The sequence below is a fragment of the Clupea harengus genome, chromosome 18, assembly GCF_900700415.2.
Source record: "Clupea harengus chromosome 18, Ch_v2.0.2, whole genome shotgun sequence".
Lineage (NCBI taxonomy): Eukaryota > Metazoa > Chordata > Actinopteri > Clupeiformes > Clupeidae > Clupea > Clupea harengus.
In genome coordinates, this window is record NC_045169.1 from 9,564,058 (window position 1) to 9,591,557 (window position 27,500).

General features: G+C 44.0%; 1 protein-coding gene across 3 annotated transcripts in view; it reads left to right on the top strand.

Annotated features, from left to right (window-relative positions):
* Positions 1-6,956: 6,956 nt before the first annotated feature.
* Positions 6,957-27,500, top strand: part of rbpjb (recombination signal binding protein for immunoglobulin kappa J region b) — a 50,680-nt gene continuing 30,136 nt past the window's right edge. For 2 of the 3 annotated variants that reach the window (XM_031585561.2, XM_031585562.2), the window contains exon 1: positions 17,021-17,235. In XM_031585561.2, the coding sequence (XP_031441421.1) occupies positions 17,036-17,235 (200 nt within the window). In that variant the 5' untranslated portion in view covers positions 17,021-17,035. Of the gene's footprint in view, positions 7,187-17,020; positions 17,236-27,500 lie in introns of those variants that run through there. The other variant, XM_031585563.2, reaches the window with a different exon arrangement.

Sequence of the window (27,500 nt, forward strand, 5' to 3'; positions counted from 1 at the left end):
GTCAGAGAGACAGATCTGGGGCAGAGCTTTGACGAGTTCACTTGGCTGAGACTTCCACCCACCCCCTGGTCTAGCACAAAAAAAAATCATGCTGCCTGTGTTAGCCATCTCTCTCAAACAATAGCAACCAACAAGAGATGTCATCTAAAATTACAATCATTTCCATTTGAAAGTCTATTTTTTTAGGGGTATCTGATTGAGATTAAATGTATGATGATTGTCACAGTGGTGGTTATGACTGTCCCCTGCTAGATGGTATTTCACCATTAAAAAAATGGCTTATATGAAACAACACTCCCTCTGCACACAAGGATAAAAGTACCACTAACTTACAGTACCACTAGCCTTCAAATGAGGTTTGTTGCGTCATCAATCATACATCTGAAAATTAGAACATAAGGCTTAAATATTATGGTTTTTATGTATTTCAATGAGGGCTTTCCTCCAGAAAACAGGGACTTTTTTATGGCGTATAATTAATAGGAGGGGGAATATTTTTAATGTTGGCCCATAAAACTTTGGTTCCTTTCCCTGCCTGGGTCTATGATTATGCTGTCAGTGGACAGCTCAGACGCAGCAGCGTGCTTTGCGCAGAGCTGTGTAACATTTAAACAGGTCCTGACTGAAACTATTCTGACACAAACATGAAGGGCACACAGCACAGCACCACATTGGTCACACTACAAAAAAAATATCTCACCATAACATAACCCAGAGAACACAGCAACACAGTACATACTATAGGAGAGGCATAATACTCTACAGCCAAACACAGTACGTACTATAGGAGAGGAATAATACTCTACAGCCCAACACAGTACGTACTATAGGAGAGGAATAATACTCTACAGCCCAACACAGTACATACTATAGGAGAGGCATTATACTCTACAGCCCAACACAGTACATACTATAGGAGAGGCATTATACTCTACAGCCCAACACAGTACATACTATAGGAGAGGCATTATACTCTACAGCCCAACACAGTACATACTGAGCATAGGCTTTCATATCTGCCTTTGGATGGAGACTTTTTCCATTGGAAATGTCACTATCTAATGAAATAAAGACTAGTGCTGTCAAACGATTAAAATATTTAATCGTGATTAATCGCATTTATGTCATAGTTAACTCAAAATTAATCGCGATTAATCGCAAATTTGTATCTATTCTAAATGTCCCTTTGTTTATTTATTTTTTCCATCATTTTATTTTTATTTTAATGCCCTTCTCAACATGGAAAAGTGGATTGGCTTGCTTTATGCAAATGTTTTATTTTATTGAAAACCAACATTGCCAAACAGGGCGGTACAAAATAAAATTATAAAGTGCACATTTCAGGTAAACAAGGACTCAGCCTATAGTGCAGTTAAACCATGGCTTAATATTTTCTTTTTTTCAAGTTTGCTGGGAACATAGCAGTCAGGCCTCTTATTTCAGAAACAATGAACCGTAACAGTTAGGTTACCAATAAAAGGTAAGCCTACTACTTCTTTGCTTTCAGCCAGCTGCCTGTTGACATTTTCAGACAACAGTGAAGCTCGCTTCTTTTGCACAAGACAACTTTTAAAAGTAAACTTTCCATTCAGAAGCTTTTTATCATCCATTTCGCCGTATCGCGCTCACCATTCACTCAAACCTTAACGTTAGCCTACTACACAGATTGCCAGGCCAAAAAGAACGTTAATCTAAAAAAATTTAAAAAATCGCATTAATCTCGCGATAAAAAAATGAACGGCGTTAAAATGGGTTTGCGTTAACGCCGTTAATAACGCGTTAAACTGACAGCACTAATAAAGACATAAGCCCACACTACCCATTTCCATAATGAAAACAGCTATCAAATGCGTATTTATCAACGAGAGCACATTCAGGCCTCTCCACTAACATATCTTGGCTCGTAAACCCCCCCGTCCCCCCCTATCCCCGGTATTAATTCATCTGGCATTGGCTGTTTTTTTGGGGAGGAGGGAGAGCTCACAATGATGACAAACAATGTTGCATGGTTGTTTTTTTGCAGTCTTCTGTGGTTCATAATGAAAAAGCGTTCTTCACCTTGTTGTTTTGGCCAACAATTCAAAAGTAGGATGAACACATGTATATCATCTGGCCAATATCAATATCTTTTTTCTCTGAAGTTATATAACAGTCCAAACCGACTATGCTGAAATATTTCAGCCACTAAATTCTTGTCTCAATTTGTACATTTGTCATGGGCTGTCATGGATCAGTCTTTAACTGCTACTGCTCTTGAAGTTGCACTCTGTTGGCCTCTAACATATCAGCACTGTGTAAAAGACACCAATTTAAGTCAGGGAAAAAAGGGTCAAAGTTTCCTTGGAAGAACAATAATAGGAAAGTCATTACTCATCGCTGAGGCTTCACTTGGATCAGTGTGAATATATTGCCTTGTGCTCAGGGTGCTTGTAATGACCTGTGAACCTAATAAGCTCCTCTTAGTAAGATTACACTTCCGGTTCAAAGAATTGTTCAGTTCAGGTGTAGCACAATAACACTTATTCTTATAAAATATGGATTAATATGAGGCTCTGAAAATGCTGTAAGATGCTTAATTGACTTTAGATTGACTTTTCCTTGTGCATAACCTCCATGATTCAACAAACTTAATGTCACACTCATCAGCCTGGGCTGATGAAAACAGTGTGTGACTTTTAGTTTAGTTTCTATTTTTTTATATGTTCCAACATGTAAAGAGGACTGTCTCAAAAATGATGTCCAAAACAAATTGTGGAAAGTCCTTATCAGCCTTAAGTCTCTTCAGCGCTGACAGAAAAACAAAGACTTGTTCTTTTCCCGGCCTCACATTTTAAAGGGCCTTTTAGCTCAGTGTCCTCACTGTAATGCGCTGCTTTTCACATTAGTGAGGCTAGCCTAAGGCTCGCACTGAACTCTCTGAGCTTCTCCCTCACACTCGCCCGCCAAGCAGCCTAGACCACACTCACTCACACACACTCACTCACTCTGCTGAGCTCTTTTCCTCAAAGTAGTATGGGAGACTTCTCTTGTTTTGTACAAAGCAAAACAAACCTGGCCTCTAGAAAACCTTTGCTGGTCAAGGGTAGAGTGCTTCCTCTGCCAAGGCAAATAAGGGAAAGAACAAAGAGACAAACCCTTTTTTCTTCCATTTTGTCTGGTTGACGATGGTGATTAGAGTGAAAAAAAGATCGGTTTTGTTTTCATTTGAAATTGACTTCTTGAGTTGTTGCGTGAATCACTTTGTTTTGCTAACGGTGATTAGTAGCAGTGATGTGGAGAAAGTACAGATTTGTTTTTATTTGTTTTCTTATGTTGTTACATGCTAAAATGAGATAACCACCACAGTGATGTAATGTAGGTAATATAGATTTCTATGCGATGTCTCTTTACACCTGTCATGTTTTCGATTTTCAAAATGCTGACGGCCCTAGGGGAATGATTCATGGTTTGGATTTCCTACAAACAGCGAGGATTGCGTACTGTCAAGTCAGCTCAGAGAACTGAAACTGTTTTCACGTTATGCAAATGTAGTTTTGGGTTTCATACATATCAATTTGTCCTGGGCAGGCCCCATTGAAACATTCGTTGACAGCTTGAGCGGAAGACTACTATTTGAAATGCTTCAGAACTAATCGGCCTATGAGGCCACTTCATGAACATGCACGAGTAACGGGAGCGTAGGCTATTACATCTCTGGGCTATCTGCCTTTTTTGCAGCACTCTGGCTGTTAGTACTGTCTGCTCTCTCTTTAAAAGTGAACACTAGTCCGCTGTCTCTAGTGGTGGACTGGACGTGTGGTTCAGTCTTAGGTCAGAACGGGGACGTTTGAAGACAAACACCCTCCCTTTGGATCTCACGTCCCTTCCATTAGTCAAACTGTCGGCCCTGCGGTCCCCTGGGTGTTCCCCTGATGGGCACGTGGGGACACCCTCGCCCCCTTCCTGCCCTTGCACTGAGCTCAACTGCAGCCCCAGCCAGCGTCAGACTCGCCCCAGTGCAACGTCAGCCTCGTCTTATGATGCCCTGTGGTTTCAACAAACAGACGGAAAGGAATGTCTCTCTTTTTACCACCTCTAATTCTTGGAACATGGACAAGGATGTTTTCATGTGTGTGTGTGTGTGTGTGTGTGTGTGTGTGTGTGTGTGTGTGTGTGTGTGTGTGTGTGCGTGTGCGTGTGCGTGTGTGTGTATTAAGTTGTACCTGTTAAGTTGTTGGCCCTTCTCCAAAGCTTCTTCTTACGAATACCTTCTTACGTAAATGTTGAGATCTGGAGCAAAAAGTAATCAAATATCCTCAACATATATCTGGCAATATATATATGGCACTCTGAGATTCTTCTGAATGAAGAGTGCATTACAAACTAAATGAATTATTATTATTATTATTATTATTATTATTATTATTATCTATTAGCTGCCAAATGACCTGAAGGACAAATCTCTGTTCTTGACTACTAAATAATCTGTCCCTCTGAATTGTTCCAGAGGGCTTTTTGCACTGCAAAAAGAAAACCTCGGATTGAAAAATGAAAACCTCTTTGTCTGATTGGAATGTTGCAGTCTCTAGTTGCCCTGGAGAACACTCCATTCGGAGAACAGATAGTCCTCCTCACAAGGTCTGATGTCATAAGTGACTGTCCAGAATCCTGTTGCTATCATGATAAATATGTCATAAATGCAATGAAGTGGCAAATTAAAAAATCTGCAATGTGAAGCCAGTCTAGCGGACGCCACACTCTCTTTCTCTGTCTCTCACACACACACACACACACACACACACACAGACATACACACCCCTCCCTCCTACCTCTCCAGTCCATGGCGGAGCAAGGGAGCAGCATCTGGTTGGGAGCCGGATTCGGATCGGTGAAATGAGACCAATCTTTCTCTTGGCAAAACACACAGGCAGTCAGCAGAGTGGATTTATGGACAGCGCACTCGTGGCTTAGGCATGATTGCTTGAATTGGCGGCCTTTGTTAGCTTTTTATGGAGCTCCAGAGGAAGGCCTTTTCCATTAAAAATAATCATTTTATACCTGAGTGGGTGGAGGGGGGGTAGAGAAAGTAAAATGCAATAAGTGCGATAAAGAGAAAATTCACTACTTGCATGATGAGGGTGAGAGACAGAGAGTCTCATAGTGAAGCGTTGCTGTTGCTGTGTTCACATGAATGCGTACAGCGTCATTCAGAGGGTGTTAAATTGTGAGAGTTGCGGCAACATTCCCTCCTTCAAGGTCTTCTCTTTTTTTCCATTGCCATACTCAAAGGCATGTAGTTGACCAAGGCATGGCCAGGGAGCCTTGAGAATTATAGAGGGGCTCCAAGGGAAACTTTAAATCATGTCTGTAAGTATCCATAAAAATATCTTATGGACTTTACAACACAAAGAGGTCAAAGATCACATCCAAATTGTTAAACTTCCTATAGCCCTGTATGTTTTTTAAAATAAGAAGACAGAGTCATGTCTGCAGGCTTTGTAGAAGTTGTTGGACGCGATTCAGTTTTATTTTTTGCTTAAGTACTTATACTTGTGTAGTCTTTTTACTGTCTTCAGCTGTAAAACATTTAGGAAACTTTACGCTTCCTATAAAACTCCAGTGAGTAACAGGAGGTCCTCCTCCGACTGTTAAAAAAAGAGGAAGGGAAAAAAACTATGGAAAACTGGATAAGGTCTTCTTAGTGTGGGCTTCAAGCCAGTCTTTCCCTCTGTCTCCCTCACTAGCACAGAATTTTAGCCCTGTTCTCTCTCTCTCTCTCTCTCTCTCTCTCTCTCTATTTCTCTCTCTCCCCCTCTCGGTCTGTCTTTTGTCTGTTTCCCCCCTAGACTGAAGAGACATCAATAAAAATAAGTAAAACTACTGAAGGATATGAGTAGTTTAATTCATCTGCACCAATGCATCTGCAGGGATCAGCAACAAAACTTGAAACTGTTCTATCAAGGTGAGCCCCTCTATAGGTTTAGCCTAATTATGTAGATTGTCAATGCAAACCAAACGGAACTGTTGAAACGTATATTCTCATGAAAAATAAACCTCTCTCTCTCACACGCACACACACAGTAGCACTTTCATCCAGCCTTAGCATATGGAAAGACAGGGGGCGTTGTAAAAAGGGAACTCTTGTTAGTCCCACCAAATATCTGTATGTCTTTGAAGTCATTAACAAACAAAGACTGAAACTCAACGACATTCACATGAATTATGCAAGGAATTGAGGTCTCAAGTCATAAAAATGAAAACAGTTCTCCTTGTTCGGCAACACTTACAGGACATTCACCCATTCCCCTGTGTTGTTCGCACTAAATAGGCTACAGCTTTCCTACAAAGCACAAGCGCAGTTTCGCCTGTTGTTATTTGACAGGCTAAACTGGGATGTTCTGCATACCGTCCTCTCCGACCATGCACTACTCATGCTTAATTAGGCTATGTGTTGCGCACTGCGCTGAATAGCGTTCCCAACCACATAGGCTAAATAGGACATGATTCAGTAAAAATGATAATAAACAACAAAAGCTAACCTCGCAGCACTATTTACAAATCAAAAAATCATTGTGGCCGTTTTCTCGACTGTCTCTGTTCGATTAACAACCCACCATGTTTCTCATTAAATGTAGCCTACATTTCCCCTCTTTTCTGATTTTGTAAATATTCCGTCAATTCTGCTAAGTCATTTTTATTGGGAATTCTCGTTTGAGGATTTTTGGTTCTCCCACTGTAGCCTATTCGTCATAGTGTGGGCCTGGGAAAACTCAGGATTCCTCTCAACATCGTGTGAAATTTCGTGCCAAACTACGTCCTGATCACTGCCGCAGCCTAATTTATTGCCGAGCAAACACGTGGGAATACAGTCCTCGAGAGCTGTAAAATAAGCCACGGCAGCTCTCTACGCACATCTCGCGATGGGTAGCACTCATTTCCATTCTAGTCTATTGTGAGAGTTTTCCAGGTCTCGCGCGATCTCAGAAGTTTCCCACGCCTGTTGTTGTGGCGTCTGCCCTTTTCTCTCACTCTCTCTACCCCCCTTCCTCTGTCTTCCTCACCCGCCCCCTTTCTCTCCTTCTCCCTCGCTCCTTCATCTCCAGTCTGCTGCTGTTGTCTCGGCGGCTTGTTGGTCTGGGAGAAAGGGATCTCGCGAGTGTTGGAGTTTTGGTGAGAGTTTGTGGAAGATGGCGCCTGTTGTGACAGGGTAAGTCTGAGATTCAGAGCTGCTGCTTCTGTTTGAGTTAAAGTGGATTTTAAGTACTCAGAGTTCAGTTGATGGCTTTTGTTAAAACATGGAACTCAAGTGGCATCTGTTTCTGATTTGGTGGTTATTTTTAAGAACGATACGTATTTTCTTTAAGTGAAATGTATTGTGTGGTTTTCTTTGACTACTCCAGTGTAACGCTAGTGACTGTTGCTGTACCGCCGTGCCGTGTTGTGGCTTTTTGTACGAGCCCCAGCGCTAGTACGGCTGCACGGGAGTTTGGGGCTAGCCAGCTAGCGTGTAGCTACCAGCGGTCTTTTTGTGCACCACCAGACAACGACACGAATACAAACAGCCAGAGTATTTAGACTGAAAAAAAAAAAATACCCATTTATACTGCTTATTTTGGAAATAAAAATATTTGAAGTCATATGATTCGAAAGCCCACTTACAATAACCTACACACGGAACATGGATCGCGGGGCTTTTAAAAGATATTGTGGCTTTGTTCAAGAGATTCGTTTTGCCCTGTATTTTTTGTTGCCTCACTTGGGTTGCTCTGTATTGTTGGTCGAATTGTAGTCATATTTTAAGCGATAGTATAGTAAAGCTGCTCACTATGTGTGGGGTAACTGTTTTGACATGCGTGTGTGTGCTCGTATGTAAGTGTTGTTTACTAAACAGTCCGGTCGGCTTCCCTCCGTCGCCCTCTCGGTGCAGACAAATGATTATTTAATGCCGAGTGCAACTAAGGACAGTAAATACCTAGATGCCACCAAAAACTGAAGTGCTTGCGCATTGTGAAATTAAGTCCACAATAATTTCGCAAACGGTGATTTTTTTTTTTTCATAGCGTAAAATGTGCCACGAGTATGCATTAACTTGATGAATCAGCAGACAAAGATGAACAATTATTGAAATATGAAGCTTTAAATGTTGGCCTGCATTCTCAGCCGTCAAACTGCAGACTCTGACAGCTAGCTAGTAGTAGCCATAAATTACCTACACTTGAGCATTTTTGCATGCTGACGTTAACGTTGGATTTTGGTAAATTGTCATGGTACTCCACTTGTATCCAGATAGAAAATAACTAATAATTATACGAGACTTTTATTTTTTTATTTTTTACCTCAAGATTAGCCCACTTTCTTTGACACTAATTGTGCAACGGGGGATTCAAGCTCCGGAGTAATTCTTTGAAAGAATAGGGAAGAAAACCCCAACGAGTTCCACGTCCTTGTCTGTAGTATCTGTTTTAATTGGGTGATTGTGATGTTACAGTAGCTGTACAGCCCTCTGTGGCGGTTGCCTTTTTAAACACTACGATTGGTGTATTTTGAGTGGTGTAGAAACCGAACTGCCAATCCTTGTTTTTAAACAAAAGATGACAAATGTACATGTTAAGCCAATACTGTACAAGTATTACATTTTTGTTGTTGTTTGTCATTCTATAATTACTTAAAGTGCCATAGCGAATGCCCCTTGCTGGGCACTGATAGTGAGCAGGTTTTCTGTTTTGCACAATTGGTAATCCTCATAGACAGCACAGTGGGTGACAGACACAGGGATTTTTTTTTTTAAGCTCGGGAGGGGTGTTAGTTGAGGGGAGGGCAAAGAGATGGCTTGTGTTCATTTTGGGGCTTTCCAGCATCCAGCGATAGCAGGCTGGTGTACTCATCTCTGCTTTGACAGGAAAGCGAGAAACTGGTAGACTGGCCACCTGTCCAGATGATTTTTTACGTCGTCTGCCCCCCACCCTGAGGAAAAGGGAGGGTGTGTGTGTGATTTGGGGGGGAAATGAGAAGCTGCCATAAGGGGCCTTTATTAGCATAGTCAAAGGGCACTGCTGTGTCAACGGCTGGAGGTTACACAGGGAGAGGAAGAAACTGCCCAGTCTCCATGCTACAGTTGAGCGAACAGCCCCATGATGGGGGTCATACACCCCCCCCCCCCCCCCCACACACACACCTCCTCCTCCTCTTCCCGGTTGTCTGAAGTGCAGACGTTGGCAGTGTTGTGTAAAGGCCAGCATGCAGAGAACTGGTCCGTCTGTGACCGCCAAACCACAGGCCAGCCCCTGCAGTGCGGCCTGCTAGATGCACTCCTCCAAACAATGCCCGTTGGTCCAGTCACCGGGGAGGGAGCCTGTTGGAATGTGCCCGGTTGCCGGTGCGCTATCGCTGGGGAGACACTTGATTAAAAGCCTTGCCCGGTGTCTGTGTGCTTCAGAGGCACATCCTTATCTGCAAGCTTCAGCCATGGTGGTTACCCTTGACAGGTGCTTATTTTATGAAACTCATACCTGGGTTTATTATTGTGTCGCGTGTGTGTGTGTGTGTGTGTGTGATTGTGTATGGTGTTGTGCACTGTATAAATTATGGGAATCTGTCACCCAAAATCCATTTTAAGCTCTAGTTTTGTCTTTTTCTTGAGAAGTCTGCCAAGGGAGGAAACTGGACACCATGAAATAATGATTATAGTATAGTTTTTGTTGCCTCTCTCCACCTCCAATGTGGAGGTTTCATCGGTGGTCTGTAGCCCATGATTACCCAGCGTGTCAAATAGTTGTGTGCTGATGAACATCAGCGCCATGTGTGTTCATAATATTTAGCCATTCCCCTGTATTGCATTAAGTGGTGAACTTGGTGTTTTTTTCTTTCTTTCATAGGGTGGTTAAAAATGGGGAAAAAAGAATGATGTATAATTGTATTTATGCAGTTTGCAGGGATCACTTTTTTGCATTAGTGGCATTGTTGTTTTCTCTATATGTTAAACAAATCAGACACCAAATTCGTTTTGATCTTCGTGCTGTCACTTCAATTAATGGTTTTAGAGAGAGAGACAGACACAGACACAGACACAGACACAGACACAGACACAGACACAGACACAGACACAGACACAGACACAGACACAGACACAGACACAGACACAGACACAGACACAGACACAGACACAGACACAGACACAGACACAGACACAGACACAGAGGGAGGAAAAAAAAACCTTGGCTTATCGCAGGTACTTGTAGCAGAGAGCGGGTCCCTAATGTACCAACTGTCTGCTTCAGCCAACCTGCTGTTATTCCAAGTTATTTGAGGTAACAGTATCAGGTGAGGGCACTGCCTGCATATCTCTGCAGTACACCTCTGAAAACGTTGGAGAGAAGAAAGCGAGTGTGAGAGTCCGTTGTAATCTTTGTTTTCTTTGATTAGCCTATAAAGGGGTGTGTGTCTGTGTGTGTCTCTGTGTGTGCGTGTGTCTCTGTGTGTGTGTGTGTGTGTGTGTGTGTGTGTGTGTGTGTGTGTGTGTGTGTGTGTGTGTGTGTGTGTGTGTGTGTGTGTGTGTGTGTGTGTGTGTGTGTGTGTTCTCTCCAGGCTGTCAGAGAGACATGCAGCTTCAACTGTGTTGAAAGAAGCACAGCCACACTGGGGAAACAAACTCCACATCACCTGTGATGATAAAGCCATGAATCACTTATTTCAACACAATGCAGCCAAAGCCTTGCCCCCAGGGAATGGGATTTGATATAACTTTCCTCCCTTTTTTTCCCCCCCCCCCTTATTCACTTGCCGCCCTTTTTTTTTTTTTTTTTTTTTTAAACTTCATACTTTTCCTTGCCAAAGGAGTGCAAGTCAAAAATGGGCCCCTTCTCTGGCCTGTGCGATGACACCACAAAGCCTGCCTGCTTAGGACATAGAGGCCAAGGTGTGTGTGTGTGTGTGTGTGTGTGTGTGTGTGTGTGTGTGTGTGTGTGTGTGTGTGTGTGTGTGTGTGTGTGTGTGTGTGTGTGTGTGTGTGTGTGTGTGTGTGTGTGTGTGTGTGTGTGTGTGTGCGCGCGCACACACACACTCCGGGAGGGGGAAGTTCCCTGGAAAGAAGAGGTGAAAAGTGTTACAGGAGAAAAGTTCCCGAGGGGGCTCTCCTCTTCCCTAACGCCGGTTATGAAAGGAAAAAGGGCTCAGTGCGGGGGGAAAAGAGAGAGAGAGAGCGCCGGTGACTATGGAAGAAAGGGAAGAAAGAAAGAGGACTGAAGAGAAGAGAGCAGCAGCAGATGTGAAGGCTGGGGGGCCTGCTGGTGTTGAGTTAAAAGGGAGCACCGATGTGGCCTCACCCCCTCCTGCCTCCAGGCCAGCTCTAGACACGGGCACAGGTAGAGTGTAGGGCAAGAACAACAGCTCACAGACCCCTTTACACCTGACGGCTGGGCGACACAGACTAGGACAGCCAGCCAATGACTCATGCCGGCACCGGGCACAAATTATACCTGTGTGTGTGTGGCTGGTCACCCAGACGCGGGCATCAAATCGCAAGTGTGGGTTTAAGGACATTATTTTCAAGAGATGAGGGTTTTCTTGACTGTCAGTCCTCCTCCCCCAGCTCACAATTGGAGAAAATGGTCACTAATAATGTTGCATCACTCGTCAGGGCCTGTCATGTGACCGCCAACTTGATTCTGTGAAGAGAAAGGACACAATATTTTGATAGTAAGTTCACAACACACAGTGGATTTGATTTGTAGATGTGTTCAGACTCTTTTTAAGAGCAGACTGAATGGATAGACTATGATATGCCCATAGGTACACACAGTGCTGTGCCTTTGTGAGTAGAGACAAACAACTAGGCTCCCATGTCCTCTGTCACAGCAGTGGCTCATTGTGGTGGTCATGCGCCGATTTAGTGTGGTGTTCATTGTGCCGAAATGTGACCAGTTGTTTTTGTGGTTGGCCAAAAAGACCAGGCCTGATCTCTCTCTCTCTCTCTCTCTCTCTGTCTGTCTCTCTCGTCTCCTTTCTTTCTCTCTCTCTTTCTCCCTTAAGACCAAGTCCAGGGCATCCGCCACACTAAAAGCATGCAGGATGAAACAGGCACATTTTTGACTAATTTGGCTTGGCCCCTTTTCAGTTTGGCACATTGATCATGCTGGTCCCCTGCCACATGCGTGTGTGTGTGTGTGTGTGTGTGTGTGTGTGTGTGTGTGTGTGTGTGTGTGTGTGTGTGTGTGTGTGTGTGTGTGTGTGTGTGTGTGTGTGTGTGTGTGTGTGTGTTGCATAGTATGTTTTTTCTCAAATGTTGTCAAGAAGTAATTTTCCATGTATGCATGACATGTATACATTTGATTAGCCCTCCTTGCAGTGTGTGTCTGTGTGTGAAGCGCATTGATCCCACAAGCAGCAAAGCTAAATTGTGCTCAAGTTTGTTTGCTCAGAGGAGGAGTTATGTCCTTTGTTGAGCCTCCCCTGGTGATGTAAGGGCTATATAAGCGTGCTACGTGAGCATGTCCAAATCATGCAGGTATGTCCTTACTGTTGTGCCTAAAATGCTGTGCAGCTAATGTCACTGTGGATCCCTATGAAATTACATGCATGGGCAATGGAAAGCAGAACAGAGTTTTTTAACATTTTGTTATTTTTTTTTATACAGACCTATATAAATGTCAGTGTTTCTTTCAGTGCCCTTCATTGTTATGGGACTTGGCATGCGTGATGTATGGGCCACTAAAAAAAGGCGTATGAAAGTACAGACGTTGTTTTGTGGGTGCCCTTTTCCTCTTGAAGAGTTTCCTCATTCATAAACCATCCCCGTTGGTCGTGATTACGGCATGACCAAGGGAACTTATCTTTCTCTGTTGTCAGCAATTTTTTAGCTCCCCCCCCCCCCCCCCCATTCAGGATGTTTCATTCAGGACAAAAAAAACTGAAATGCCCCCACCACCCTTGTTCTGTTTCAGATTTGGTTTCATTCACTGTGAATTTCCAACCAAATGCTCTGTGTTGCAATCTTACTGGGCAGAGGCAAAAGCAAGTAGTCGGAATCTAGCTTGTGAGCTTGTTTTTCTGTTCTCCACACAAGTTCCGCTGTTTCCTTTGCAAGAGATGGTTGGATCTCTTGGGGTCAGGATCATGAACTAACTCTCTCTCTCTTGCTCTCCCTCTCCTCCTACCCACCAATAGTTTCTCAATAGAGAGGTGGATTATTCAAAGGGAGATAAGTCTGTGTGCTCGAGAAGAGACGTCTAGCAGGAGAGGTTGACCCAGCTGTGGAAAACATGGCAGTAAGAAAAAAAGAAGGAAAAAAAAAGCATGCTCGTTTTCTGATTCTTTTGGACAGGAAAATGGCCCCTTGTTGATGAATTGTTTGTTTTGGCTGGAAATAGGGAGGCCCCCATGGTGTAGAGTGTCGTTGAGTGACAGAATAAACCCGATGGAATCAGGAGGGTCATCAGCAAAACTTGAGGGCTTTTTTCAAGGCCGCTGTTTGACTCGGACAAATTGTATGCACTTAACGCAGGATGTATCAGTGATCTATTTTTTGTCTTTCTTTCTTTCTTCCTTCCTATCGTAGGGACCATTTACATGACAAGGGTGACAACGATTATACCTTAATCGTAATGTTACAACAGAGTAAGTTAGCTCCAGACCTTTATTAATCAACATGCTTCGCAAAAAGACAGTAAACACTACACTACCTGCTTGGATATCTTTGTGAAATAAATCTCTGGTTTCGTTCAAGGCATTTGCAGTGGTGTTTATTGTTAATGTCTGTGGACAAAACGAAAAAAATCTGGCGATTGCAGTGCTGTCCTTATATTTGCCTTAGTGCAAGTTTAGCTCGTGGTTAGGTAAGGCTTCATGTGTTTGATGGCAGATTATAGTCATACAAGGTTATGATTTCCATAGCTTTTCATTGGTATACTATATTGCTTGGTGGAACTAGCTGGAATCTTGTGAGTGCATTTACAGCCTGGGCTTGCTCCTGACACTTCAGCAAATACATATATGTATGTCTTCCCAAGAACAGTGTGGTAGATTGTTAATCATACTATACATGTAATGTTATAATAAGTCCATTATTAAAAAAAGACAATACTGTGAAATCAAAACCTTTATGCCTTATTCATGCAGTTCAGTCACATTTTGCAAAACAATGTCACTACAACAGGCTAATTAATAAATGCCATATCTCAATCTTAGATATTCTTAATATTTTAAGTATTTCAATACTCCTTTTGATTTTCGCAAATTTCACATTTTCCCAGGTATCAGCAGCGGTGTTGTTCGAGGTGCGTTGTAGCCGAACACTCCATCCTTTAAAGGGATCTGTCCCTCCACCCGCCTGAGAACCTAGCCAATCTCTGTCCTTCCAATTTGCTCAACCAGCTCAAGTCTGAATATAGTTTTGTTCTTGCTCTTATCTAATCTCTCCTTTGCAGGCTTCTCTCTCTTTTTCTCTTTCTCTTTTATGTGTCACATCCAGTCTATTCCTCCGTTTGCACACACACTTTGTACTTCTTGTTCTGAGCTAGATCAGTAATTATAGAGTGGGAGTCAGTAGAGGGTGGCCAGACCAGACCAGACAGACAGATCATCCTCTCCTGCGCTGGGGACTTCCACTGAATGACCCAGCACAATCCCTCAGAGACCAGGGGGGATGCTTCAGAGGACAAACCAGAGACCAGAGACCAGATCAGTCCTGAAGGGAAGGGAATACAAGAGAAGAGCAGGGCAGGGGCCAAGGCCTACATACTGCTGAAGGTTTGAAGTCTTAGTCACTTTGAGGGAGCGAAAATCAAATTGCACAGCACCAATTAGGGTACTCCAGGGATAGTTGTTTACAAAGCTGTACAGTTGGGGACAGCTGTACTTTTGTGGTCTAAAAGGCCAAGCTGCCAGCCATGTAGTGTATGCACTCTTTTGTCAATATGTGTGCCACTAGGTAAAACCACGGCCTTGGTGTTTCCATTTCCTTGCTCTACCAGTGTAATCAGTGAACATGCTCACTGATGATAAGGCTATATTTAGTTTTTTTTTGGTCTTAAAGGTGCAGTCTGTGATTCGGTTTCGGTTTCGTGAAAGGTTGTTGAGATTTGAGCTCAACATTCAGTCGAATTACACCTGAAGCCTGCGTTGATGGGCTGGGATTGTTTATGGCTCGGTCCGAGCTACTGTGTTTGTTTCCTGTTTACAGAGCCAGGACTGCTTAGGAATACCCATGTGACTGAAAGGCCAGCTAGAGGTCCGTGAGGAGCAATTTGCTGGATTTGACAAAAAGTGTACGGGATTAGAAGCACAGACTCCAAGACCACACACAAAATAAGAAAGTTAATACTCCAATTCTGTCAAGGCTCCTTTTGTTTACAATTGTACTTTTTCCAACCATGACTGCATCATACTTTTGTAAGTAGGCCGCAGTATCCTATGCAGAAGAGCAGCTTAATAGATGTAGCAGCAGATATATGTTTTTTCCTAATACCAGAAAGGATGTGATGAGGGTCTTAACGTGTTTCACACTCATTTCTCTAAAACGGTGAATATCCAACAGTTATTCAAAAATGAACACCGCTTAAAGACAGCAAATATATTCCCATAGGACCTAATTCTTTACAGTGTGTTAGGTATTGCAGTGCATCATTGATATCGTTTATCTTATCAGGCTTTCAGTATTTAGCCAGGAGGAAGTGTAACTTGGGTCAGTTTGGTCAGGACCTTCACCTCTGAGTTTGGCCAGCGAGGCAGATATGGGAACTTGGCAGCTGGTTGATATCGGAGAAGGCCAGAAGGCCAGTCCTGGTCAGGTCACACTCCACCAAAAGGGAGGCAATAGGTTCCAGTTCCACCCAGTAAAGGAATAGGCTGGTGTGCTCATGTTAGGGTTGGGTGACTCGATGGTCACAAGTCAGAGGACCGAAGTCAATATGCTCCAAAGACATATGAGCTCATTTGGATTGGATTTGGTGTCAAAACATTGATGAACATTGAAACAGGCGTCTCATGGATGTTCTTCATGGAGTCTTATTAGGTGGAATGAAACGGGCTCGGGTGACCGTGTGCGTATGTGACGACACACTGAGTGCACCTGCTGTTCACTTGCTGGTTGAAGGCTGCGTCTTTCAGGTTGCATTCTTGCCAAACCTGGCCATGAAGTCAAACAAAAACTGATGAGATTGGACTGATTGCTGACTTGTTTTGTTTTGAGCACAATGTAAGATAGAAACCAGCCAGGGACAGACAGACAGACAGACAGACAGACAAAGAAAGGAGGGACGTCTCCCTTCTGTCGCTCTTCTCTCTCACCCTGTAAGGTCATCAGACTTGGAGGCGTGGAGGAAGAAAGTGATAGAGATGAAAATATGGGGAACGAGAAGTGGCAGTGAAATTAGTTTTTTTTTTTTTTTCTGCCATTACAACAACACAGAAACCAGACAGCGGGTTAGAGGTGACATCGACTCTGCAGCACAGCTAACACCCCCCCTCTTTCAGCTTGCGCTCCCTCCACCCCCACACACTGTCTACTGCACCCCCACCTACCCCCCATCCCTTCCCTTGCTTTCATTGGCTGCTTTGGTTCACAACTGGGCTAAAGGTCTCAGAGATTTTGAACCGTCTGAGTTTTCACTTTCTTGCCTTTTTTTTTTCTTCCTCTTCTCTTCCTCCCCCTCTGTCTCTCTCTCTTTCTCTTTCTCGGTCTCTCTCTTCCCCTTCTCATTTTTTCCCTTTGTTCAGGCCACCACTCACTGGAAACCTTACTCTTTCGCTTTCCTCTCACCTCCTTTAATGTCAGCTGTGGTACAGCCGCACACTATTCAAGGCTGTAGACGAACGGGTGGGAGGTTGCAAGCACAGGTCTCAGATGAGTAATTTAAGGGGGGAAGGCGAATTAAAATATGAAGCTTTATGTTTATAAAAGCCTTGACTTGGGAAGGAAATAATGGCTATTATGTGGGTTTCTGGTTGCACAACGGAATTGTAAGAATTGACCAATGATTTGTGTGGGTGTTTCAGGCTGTGGGACTCATTTGATAAGGTGTGTGTGTGTGTGTGTGTGTGTGTGTGTGGAGGGGTGGGGGGCATGTATTGTGCATGGGGGGGCGGAGATGGGCGGTTTTGGCAGAGTTGTTGTGTACACTCTGACCCACCACCTCCAGCCCCCTGCACCCCCACAGCCTTCTACCAAATCACCAGGGTCCTTCTCTCCAGTGTCCATGAGTCATCTCGCGTCTGCAGCCAAATTGAGAGGGGGAGCAAGCGAGAGGGGAGGGAAAAAAGCAGGTCAGTGGGGGTGCAAGATTCAAAAACAGACTGTCAACTATTTACTCACAGCACTGCTTTTCTCTCCCTCTCCCTCTCCCTCTCTCTCTCTCTCTCTCTCTCTCTCTCTCTCTCTCTTTCTCCTTCTCTGTCTCTGTCTTTCGCTCATCAGACTAGGAAATTGGATAGTCAAAGTTAACATGCCGATAATTGGATTTAGTTCATTCAGTTTGACACATGCGGTGTCCTAGCCGTCTAAGTTGTTTATCTCGTGATATCTTTCATTGCAAGGACAGTTGTCCATGTGTGAATGAGACGGGAGAGCTGGTGTTAACTTAACAGGATACAGTGAAGACTTCTGAGGCCTCTGAGAGGGGAAAAGAGAAATGAGCTGGGAACCATGGAGGGCACGTGATTGGTTAAAAGCAATGTTGTGGTCAGTTGTATACAAATCAAAGCTAGGCCAACCCAGGCTTGGAACTATTTTGATGGCTGAGAGAAAACATAGTAAATAAAAAAGCTTTTAGCACAACCACCACCTACAAGCGATGTTAAATTATGCCCCCAAAACTGGTTCACGGCAACATGTTTGGGAACAGTCAAGACACTCTTCAAAGATGGTTCACACATGGTCTTTAAACTAACAGAGCAGGGACTTGGCCAGTGGAGATTCAGTGCTATTCTCTCATGGGGTATGTCACTCAGAAGCCATGCTGGGTTGTAAGTGCATTCTTTCTGCACATGGGAAGAAGCTTCCCCAACACCAACAGTTCTGAGGCAAAATCCACTCTAGGCCTACCACATATGCACCCCCTTTGGCTCGAGCTTGAATACACGATCACATGATTGCCAGCTGGGCACCTCCAGTCAAGGCGAGCCACAGCACAAGCCGTGGGAGGGACGCCTTCAGAGTGTCAGCGAATGGAAACGTGAACCAGACAGTTGGAGGATGGTTGATGCTCTCCAATCAGGTCTGCGGCTGCCGGAACAGGTGGGCTCGCCTAATGAGTTTATTTTCAAAGAGATTGACGAGAGGGTTTTAAGCCCACACATATGCACCAGCTTTAGGGCGTGGGGAATGAGGCGACCCACTTCAGGGCGACTGGGGGCCTCTTTAGTCCTCTGAGCAGGACCACTTTGTCTAATTAGCAGATTACCAGGAGCCCTTGAAAACGCCTGGCTTCTTTTGTGTCATCCTGGTGGCCTTGGCGTTTCAATGGGAACACAATCTGAGTCACCTGATTAAGTAAATACTGTCTTTTAGATGTAACCAATCCCTTGGGCAGTGATGTGTCAAATGCATTACAACTCTCAGAAAACCTTAGGATTTAGGTGGTAGAAGCCAGGAAAGTTGAAAAGGGAGTGAACCTTCTTTCGTCAAAAGCGAGCATTCCTTCATAGCCAGAAAAACATTTTAGTGTCTCTGACCAGGACAAAAGGTTTCAAAAAAGTACTCAGTTCATTTATGCAATTATTTCTTCTGTTCTTTTCATCTTTGAAACAACAGCCATAGAAACACATTTTAAGGTTATAAATATTTGCTGAAATGTGGTGGATAAGAACTTGATAACAAATTGTCCTTGTTGCACAACACGCCCATGAGCACACATCACTAAGTGTTAATGTGATACTGATATCTCGCCAGATGTGACCTTGCCACAACACCTCATTAATCTGTCTGAGGAGATAGAAATCTGACAAACCTCCAGTTTGTCCAAAGAAGAACCCCCCCCCCTTTGAGTGCTTTGCTTCTGATAATATCACCCTCTCCCTCTCTCTGCCAGCGTTGTGGGGGCCAGGTGGACTCATTCCACTTGTATCGTCAAACCTGCTTGTCAACCCAGAAGTGATGTAACAGAGGTGATTGTGTATTCTGAACGGACTTGGAATTGGTCTGTAGGGATTGGTACTCTCAGATTAGCTACCTCCAGTCTTATCTTCCACCATGCTCTGATTTGACTTTGTTTCCTTGGCATTGTGGTTCAAAGCCCAACACAGGCAGATCTCATGGGCTCAGTCATGCACTGTATATCTTTAAAAAAAAAAAGATATTGTTTTTTCACTTTTGCCAATCAAAAATTGGTTTTCCTTCCCAGATAAAAAAAAGGTCTTTGGCTGTTTTTGATATGGGATTGTTTTTCTGCGGAGAGGAGACTAGTGTGTGCAGAAATAGATACTTGTGTTTGCCGAAGGTGGAAGTCTAAAGATGTGCCTAAGTGAGAAGATGTCAGTTCTTCTTTTGTACTGGAAAGACATGAGGCACAGGAAAGCACAAAGACTTCCTCTTTAGGCTCTCTTTTTAGGCTCTCTCTTTAGGCTCTCTCTCTGGGCTCATGTCCGAAGAGGCCGTTTCTTTTTTCCATAGTTTGGCTGAAAAAAGGGTGGAAGAGGCTGTAACTTTGTGGTTTGAGATGAAAAGGCACATTTTTATATACATTAAACATCTTTGCTCTGTTTACTCAGCCTCAGAAGCTCTTGCTTGATCAGGGCCCTATGATTTGCGAAATGCGGAAAACGCAGACAGAATTGCAGAATCAAATGGGAATCACAGTTAAACGCTGTGCACAAAATTGGACTTTTTCAGATAAAACGGCAGGAGAGAAAAAACTTTGATGCCGTTCTAGACAAGGGTGACACTGGCACGGATGTTGTCCGAGACAGCTAGCCAAAGTTAATGAAACAATAACTTGGTAAATCTTGTTATATCAACCACTCGCAGTTCTGTGGTTTTAATATTAATGAGTTTTCTACAGTGATGGTGAACTGATGCATTCCTCTGCGTTATGTCTCAAACAAGAAATTCTAGACTAAATGGGAGACTAAAACTGGCCATTGGGACAGCATCTGAATATTATTAGAATAACCATAATGCATAGAATGTACATGTAGACTATATATATATATATATATATATATATATATATATATATATATATTTGTGTGTGTGTGTGTGTGTATGTATGTATGTGTATACATGCAAGTGGCTTACAGACTCTTACAGACCCAGTACAATTGTAATGGGAAACCAGAGGGTTATCTTTCCTTAAATACGTTTGCGGTTTTTTTTTTTCATTCTATGAAATGTAATTGAAAGTGAATTTAAATGGACCTCTATTCACAGTCATTGGGGTTATACTAGCATTGCTACCCTACACTCCCTACCCTATTACAAAAAAGTCTATCACCTAGACAGATAGGGGAGAATATGCGAAGGCTGAAAAAAAAAGAAGAAAACTTAAGCGCAGGGTAGCATACACTATTGCACTTGATTGGTTCGACTCCTTCTTCTTCTTTTTCATTAGCTCTATCTGTACATGGCAGTTACTCCTTGGATCTTCCTCTGCTTTTCCTCTACTTTGATTGTACACATTGCAGCATACAAGCCTATAGCCATCTGTGTGTGCTCGCATGTGCGTTTGTGTAATTGTTTTAGGCTCGTCTCCAACAGCCAGGCCAAACGACTCCCTCGAAAGCCCCAAACAGAGCTCCAGAGGGGTTTCGCTTGATGTTGAAAGTGGTCAGAGCAGGCACGAGAGATTTCTCCAGTGTTTTCCCTGTCATTAAACTCTCTCCATGTCAGAGGAGTTGGCTCCCCATGTGTTCCTGCCTGGCCTGAGGCGACCTGGCCCAGCCCAGCCCAGCCCAGCCCAACCCAGCCCAACCTCAGCCCAACCCTAGCAGAGCCAGCCCCAATGGCTGGTTCCCTCCCATTGTATCCTCCCGCCATCCCCCAACACTACCGAAGTGCCCAGCCTCCGTGCCTCGACAGGGGCCAAGTTGGGGCCGGCGCACAGACTGGATTTATGGGCTCTGTCAGAGGGACAGGTTTCCCTATCCACTCCATTTCCTATGTGTGTTTCTTTTTATGCTATCCAGGTTGTCATTTTTCATTCAGACATAACTCACGAGGAACAGGCAAACCTCTCTCCTTCTCCCTCTCCCGTTCTCCTTCTCTCTCTCTGTCCCACAATGACCGCCTCTTACCACACATATATATATATATATATATATATATATATCCCTCTTCTTTTAGTGTCTTTCCTTACATTAAGTCCAAATTTCCTAAGGGATTTGGCACGCGCGGAGGCTATGGGAATGTTTGTATTGAGTCTGCACCGTTCGGTAATGTGATGGTTGGCACACGTGTGTGGCATATGTTGGCCAAGCCGAGTACTTCCCCACTTTACGACTACTACCCACAGGAGGCCTGGGGAGGAGGGAACAGGCGGTTCCTGGTGCAGAACCCTGGCGGTTCCTGGTGCAGAACACGGGACGCGCTTCTGGAGCACTCCAGTCAGCTCCAGTTCAGAGAATGACACAGCCTGTCTTCATCTTCTTGTGCATTTGGAATGAACAAACGATATACCATCTTGACCTAAAGAAAAAAGAAAAAACATTTCGAGAACATTCCCGTGTAGTTGTGCGAGCGAGTGAATGCTTGTCCTGTACTGGTTCTGGGGTGTGGATCTGTGGATCAGAGTGACATCAGGGGGCTGGCATTTCTCACTGCGCTGTCACTCAGTACACAAAGCCTCAGCAGTCGGATCTCAAGAGTTTGCAGAGAAGACTCCCCATACATTTAAGCATGTAACTGCTGTCCTGTTCCAGCTAACACTGAAAACACCTTAACACCAGGGGAGGACTCACTGGAGGCCTGTTGATGCAGTGTAATGATAGTTGTGCACAGTATGAGTCTGTTTGCAGGGTTCTGGAGATTTTGTGTTGCAATAATATTGTGATGTTCCTTTTTTTTGTTCCATAAGCACAACTACATTTTTCAGCAACAGCAACAGCAAGAAGTATAAAATAGTGAGGTTTAAATGCAGATTATTATTTTATACTGGAAGCTATCCAATATGAAATAAGCACATTCCAAACAGTAAGAATTGGGATTTGATATGAAACGATACTTTGCATGTGTGTGTGTGTGTTTTGTGCGTGTGTGTGTTTTGTGTGTGTGCGTGTGTGGTAAGGCACTACTGAGGCATCGACCAGCGGAGGGGGTTTTCTGGAAGATGCGTTATAGGTCATTTGTGGCATTTAAGGACGCAGTGCAGATTTTCATTAAGAGGTTTGAGTTTGGGTTGGTGTGGTTGCAGGTTGCAAAATGAGTTGTCTCATTTCACTACAAAGATTACGTCTACCTCGTGGTGTAACATGTCTCGCTTTGTTGCTCGCTCTTGCAAGGTATTTGCGCAATACGAATCTGATGCGTTCAGTATATTAGTCACCTTTTCTCACCTTATCTTTTGAACACATCTGTCACATTCAAGCATCTGTCCGTGTGTCGGCGATGTCGGTAAGGTTTCTTCCGTGATACACAAAGACACCCACCAGTTCTTAAGTAATTACAGAGCTACAGTTGAGCAAGGCTCGTATCCAATATCAACCCCCTGAGGGCACTGTAATGGTATACCCCTAATCCCTACCATTGGTTTGGTATACCCCACCAACCCACAACTCTCTATGATTTCACTCACTCACCCTGGAGTGCAGGCCCTGTTGGGCAAAGAGAATTGTGTAAGTGTGCGTTTATGTGCGCGTATGGGTTTTGTTTTCATCATAAGTCCGCCACAATGTGTTTGATGTGAATGTGACAGAAGCTTGTTCCCTTTTAAAGCTTTTTTTTGTGGATGTGTGAGGAAAAAGTTTGTGTAGAAGAACAATCACTTAGTTAGAATTATTCTTAGAAGCCATAAACACACTTTTAAATACTTTCCGAAGCATAAACAAACTCTATGGGTGAGTGCATGTTGCTGTACTCGTATCAGAACACGTACGCTCCTTGAAGACACGAGGCCTGATCTCCATGGCTGCATTGCGTCTGATAATCATACAGACTGGACCTCGTGGAAACTTCCGTGTTCTGGTCTGCAACCATGGACATCAAATACAAGCCATTATTGTCCTCGTCACTGGTTGCAGAAAAGGTGATCTTTGACCCTGAGTTGCCTTGGGAAGCTATATCAAGCTCTCGGTGACATCTGCGATGGTAAGCGGACACCTCAGGCCTTGATTTGGTCTGTGTGCCTCAAACAGTGGTGCAGGAACAGTTGAGGAGATGAGGACAAACACCAACAGAGCCAGTGATAGCTGGTCAGTATGGCACAGACACGGTGTCACCGATAATGACATCAGAGGACCGCCCATGAGGTGTCGCCCATGAGGTGATTCCTACTTCACCCCATGCAGTTTATTGCAAGCATGGCACTGACCTTTGGCTATCAAAAGGCTGCGAGGCCCTCACTGGTACGTAGGTCACACCCGAGGTGAAAGGTGCTCAACCTATGAACATTGTTCTTATGGCACCTTATCAAAGGGGAGTTCTGTCCCCTGCCGTTTCCTGATTCCCTTTATACACACTATTTGATTTGCTGTAGTCGTTGTCGTTGCATGGGTCTCGTAGTTTTTGTGCCTAACAGCAGTCGGTGAGTTTCTGACAGGTGATTTCACATCAAACTGGTTTTTGAACTGACTTGTCCGTGTCGCTCAGATGGAGTGTGGTGAAACAGACCAGTCGCTGTGCTTGGTAAGAAGCGTACTAGCAGGAGACCTGCAAAACAACTGAATCCGATTTTACAGAATGTTTGAGATCGAAGTGTAGCAATGTATAGGCTGGGTGTGCAGGCTAGTGCTGAAATCATTAGCATCATGGTGTGGGTCAACTTGGCTCCAAAAGCATGGCGGCGAAGGTGAAGGTGGAAGCTGTGAAAAGGGAAAAAAGTCAGCTACTTTATTTGTCATGTTTTAAACACTTTAAACTTGAACTTACAGGTGCTGGTATATTATTGTACAGAATTGTCAGAAAAAAAATATTAGTTATTGTAAAAGATAATTTTTTATTTTTTTTTTGCAATCATAAAATGTCAACATGTTAAAATCGAACAGAATAGCATTTTGAGTGTTTTGTTTTCCCCCCCTTATTTCTGAATCGTTATAACTCAGTCAGTCATGAGTCAAACTCATGTCATGGTTACCCTTTCTTTGTGAAATGTCAAATCTTTGGAATAAAAGCAGTTGGTCCAAAAGCAAGTATATTGCACAACACGTATTCTCCAGGAGACAAAGAATGACATCATTGTGCCCTGCACGCACTTTGAAAATGACTTGTATTAAGCCTATTCCGTTATGTTAGGTTTTCCTGGCCTTTCTTGAGTTGGCTGTATGAAAGAATTGTGTGTTTTCGTAGGGACCCTAACATTGTGGCAATGGCCTTTAATGCTATGTTGTCTCAGAATTGTCTTAACATCAAACTTCATCAGAAGGAACAATGCCATCATTGGTGCGCTGTGGGAATGTTGATTCCTTTTTTGTACATAAAGACTGTAAGATGTTTGTTTTGAGGGTTCTTCTCCGGAGCCAGATCTAAGTGTGTGTGTTTCGAATAGCCAGAGAACCAAAGAATCGAGAAGTGAAGATGGCTTTTCTGTTTAAATCTGTTTAAACTGCCGTGAATCAACACGGATAGCTATTTCACTCTGTGGCCAAAAATAACCCAAAGGGGATATTTGCTGTTTGGCTTGTTGGTTGCCTGCAAAGCATTGGGCAGAGGTGGAATAATCTTGTGCTGAATTTTGGTTTCATTCACCATTGTCATGGCCAGTTGGTTCCCCTTTCGACAGAAATCGCTTCGATTCGGCAGCATCATTTGGTCAATGAGTGAAATGATAGACGTTCCATTGCCATTGATGTGGAGGACAGTTGCGGAAATGCTGCAAGCTCTTTTGGTTTCCTGTGTTTAATTATGAAAGTCATATTATCAGGCATGCGTCATCGGAAACCTGTCCCCAGACAGCTAGTTGGAGAAACGTTTTAATGGAAAGGACCTTTATAACACTTTCAGGAAGTCATGGTCATTCTTTAGCGGAAGACTGTCAGAATAAGAAGCTCACTTCTTTATATTATTTAATTTTGGTGAAGTATTTAAACATTTTGTTTGAGGGGGTTGCCATGACAACTGCACCATTAAACTTTCCCCTGTCGATGCATATCAGCGCTCACTCTTGTGTCTGGTGATGACACATTTTCGTGTCATGCAGTTGACATGAGTGTCAGAGGGACTGCAAGGTGGGTGTTTTTTTGGCTGGTGCAACTGTGACATCATTGGCACTTCCCTTTGGAAAAGACAGAGTCAGTGCTTCCTTCTGTCCTCCTGCACCCCCCACCCCCCCACCCCACAGTTTCGTAACGACCGGTAACGACTTAGTTCAGTGACCCCCGAGTCGGACATCCTCCCCCTTCCCTCAGGAGGTAATTCGGGTCTGTGCAGTGTGAGTGAATGGAGCGTTCCCTAACATGTAGGCCTGTGCAGTGTGAGTAGACAGTGAATGGAGCGTTCCCTAACATGTAGGCCTGTGCAGTGTGAGTGAATGGAGCGTTCCCTAACATGTAGGTCTGTGCAGTGGCAGCGCTGTGGCATGAGTCATGCCGTGCACAGAGTGTGTGTCAGGAAGGGCTCTGACACTGCCGGCTCTCCTCTGACCTGGAGAGTGAATGAGGGACTTTCTCTCTCCGCTTTCTCCAAGCATGTGTGGGTGGGGAGAGAAGGTGGATGAGGAGCCGGAGGAGGAAGAGACCGGAGAGAAGAGAGGAAGGAAGCGAGGAAAGGGTTAGTGTGGGGGGAGAAACCGATTCAAACATCGCTTCGACAGGACTTCCTTTTCCTTTATTGAGCTCCCCTCAGAAGACAAAATGTCAACAGGTCTAACGTGTCTTTCTGTCTCTCTCTCTGCCCTCCCTTCCGCACTCGCTCACGACTTTCTCTGTGTACCTTTTTTCAGTTAGTCAGAATTTACTTTGATTGTTTTTTGTTTGTTTTTTTAGCAGAGGGGTTAGCAATTCAAATCTATGACACAATGACAAAGCAATTTTTAGTTTGATTTTCAAATTGAGTTTCAGTGTTGTTTCGGTAATTAGCAGAATGCAAAGGAGACGGTGTTGATGGATAGCCGTGTATTTTGAGGGCCGGGTTGAGGCCTGGTGCTCACGGTGGCACCCAGTGCACATCGGCCTCCACCTGTTGTTCCGCAATAAGATCGCTGTGTCATCTTCACACTTCGCTGGGGAAGAAGTGGTTAACAGATAACCTACTTTGGTCGCTTCCTCTAACCCTAGAATGAACAGCACCCTCGCACATCATGCCCTTGCTAACCATCTTCTCCTCTTCCATCTGGCTTCAGTGACCACATATTGCGTCATTTCATTAAACATGCTTTTATTGATTTTTTTTTTCTTTTTTTTTTTCTTTCTTGGTCAGTAGAGGCACAGACTGTGAAAGCCTGACCTCAAAGGCCTTTCCCCCCGGCGAACTCCTCCGTCGCTGCACTTGGCTGTGGCTACTGACCCTGTAATTTGGTCAACCAGTCCTATTCGGGGTGTTCACCCCTCTGTCAGTAAGGGATAAGTTTAGCACTAGAAACGGGGACTAGTGGTCAAGCTCACGTTGGTTATTTACGGTGTATGTGCAGAGCAGCAGAGAAAGAGTTGCACTGCTCTTTTTTTCACAAGCTTGGCTTAGTGGTTAGTGACACCAGAGTAACAAACAGCAACAAGAAAAAAAAATTGGTTGTTGTTTTTTTTTGTGTGTGTGTGTGTGTGTATTGCTGCTGCAGCTGTTTTTGTTAGTGCAGCAGAATAGCTGCTGCTGCGGACAACAATAAACCTGATGTGTTCTCTGGAGGTGTCAGAACTCGCGCTCGTTTAAGACTTTTCAAGGAAATGCTGCTGGTTTTTCGTGGAAATGCAATCTTCACTTACAGCCTGTTCCCCTTTAGAAAGGTTTATGACCTTTTTGTAGTAATATTCTGTGAACACAGACTGATTTTTTTTTGTTGTGTGTTTTAGTGTACTATATTGTGTAGTCTACTGTATTCAGTACATATTTCATCTTAACTATTGTCTCCTTTTAGATTTTTTGTATTGATTGTTAGGCCTGCCCTTGGTAAATCCTAGCTGCTCCTGACATGATGTAAGCTATAGGCTAACCATCAGGGACAGAACTAGAACACAAAGCAAGGCAGAGGCATCCACACCACCACCACCACCACCACCACCTATTATCAGCCGTGTTCCCAGAAGGGCATCCACATAACCACCTCCACCTATTATCAGCCGTGTTCCAGAAGGGCATCCCATCCACCTGTCCTTCTGAGCCTGTTCGGCTCACGGCAGTGAGAGTGATGGAATCACTCTGCCTTGTGCTGCAGCTAATTACTTGGATTCTCAGGTCCGGGAGTTCAATCGCAACTTGTCTGACGCTGACGCTTTGGTCCAGGACAGAGAGGGAA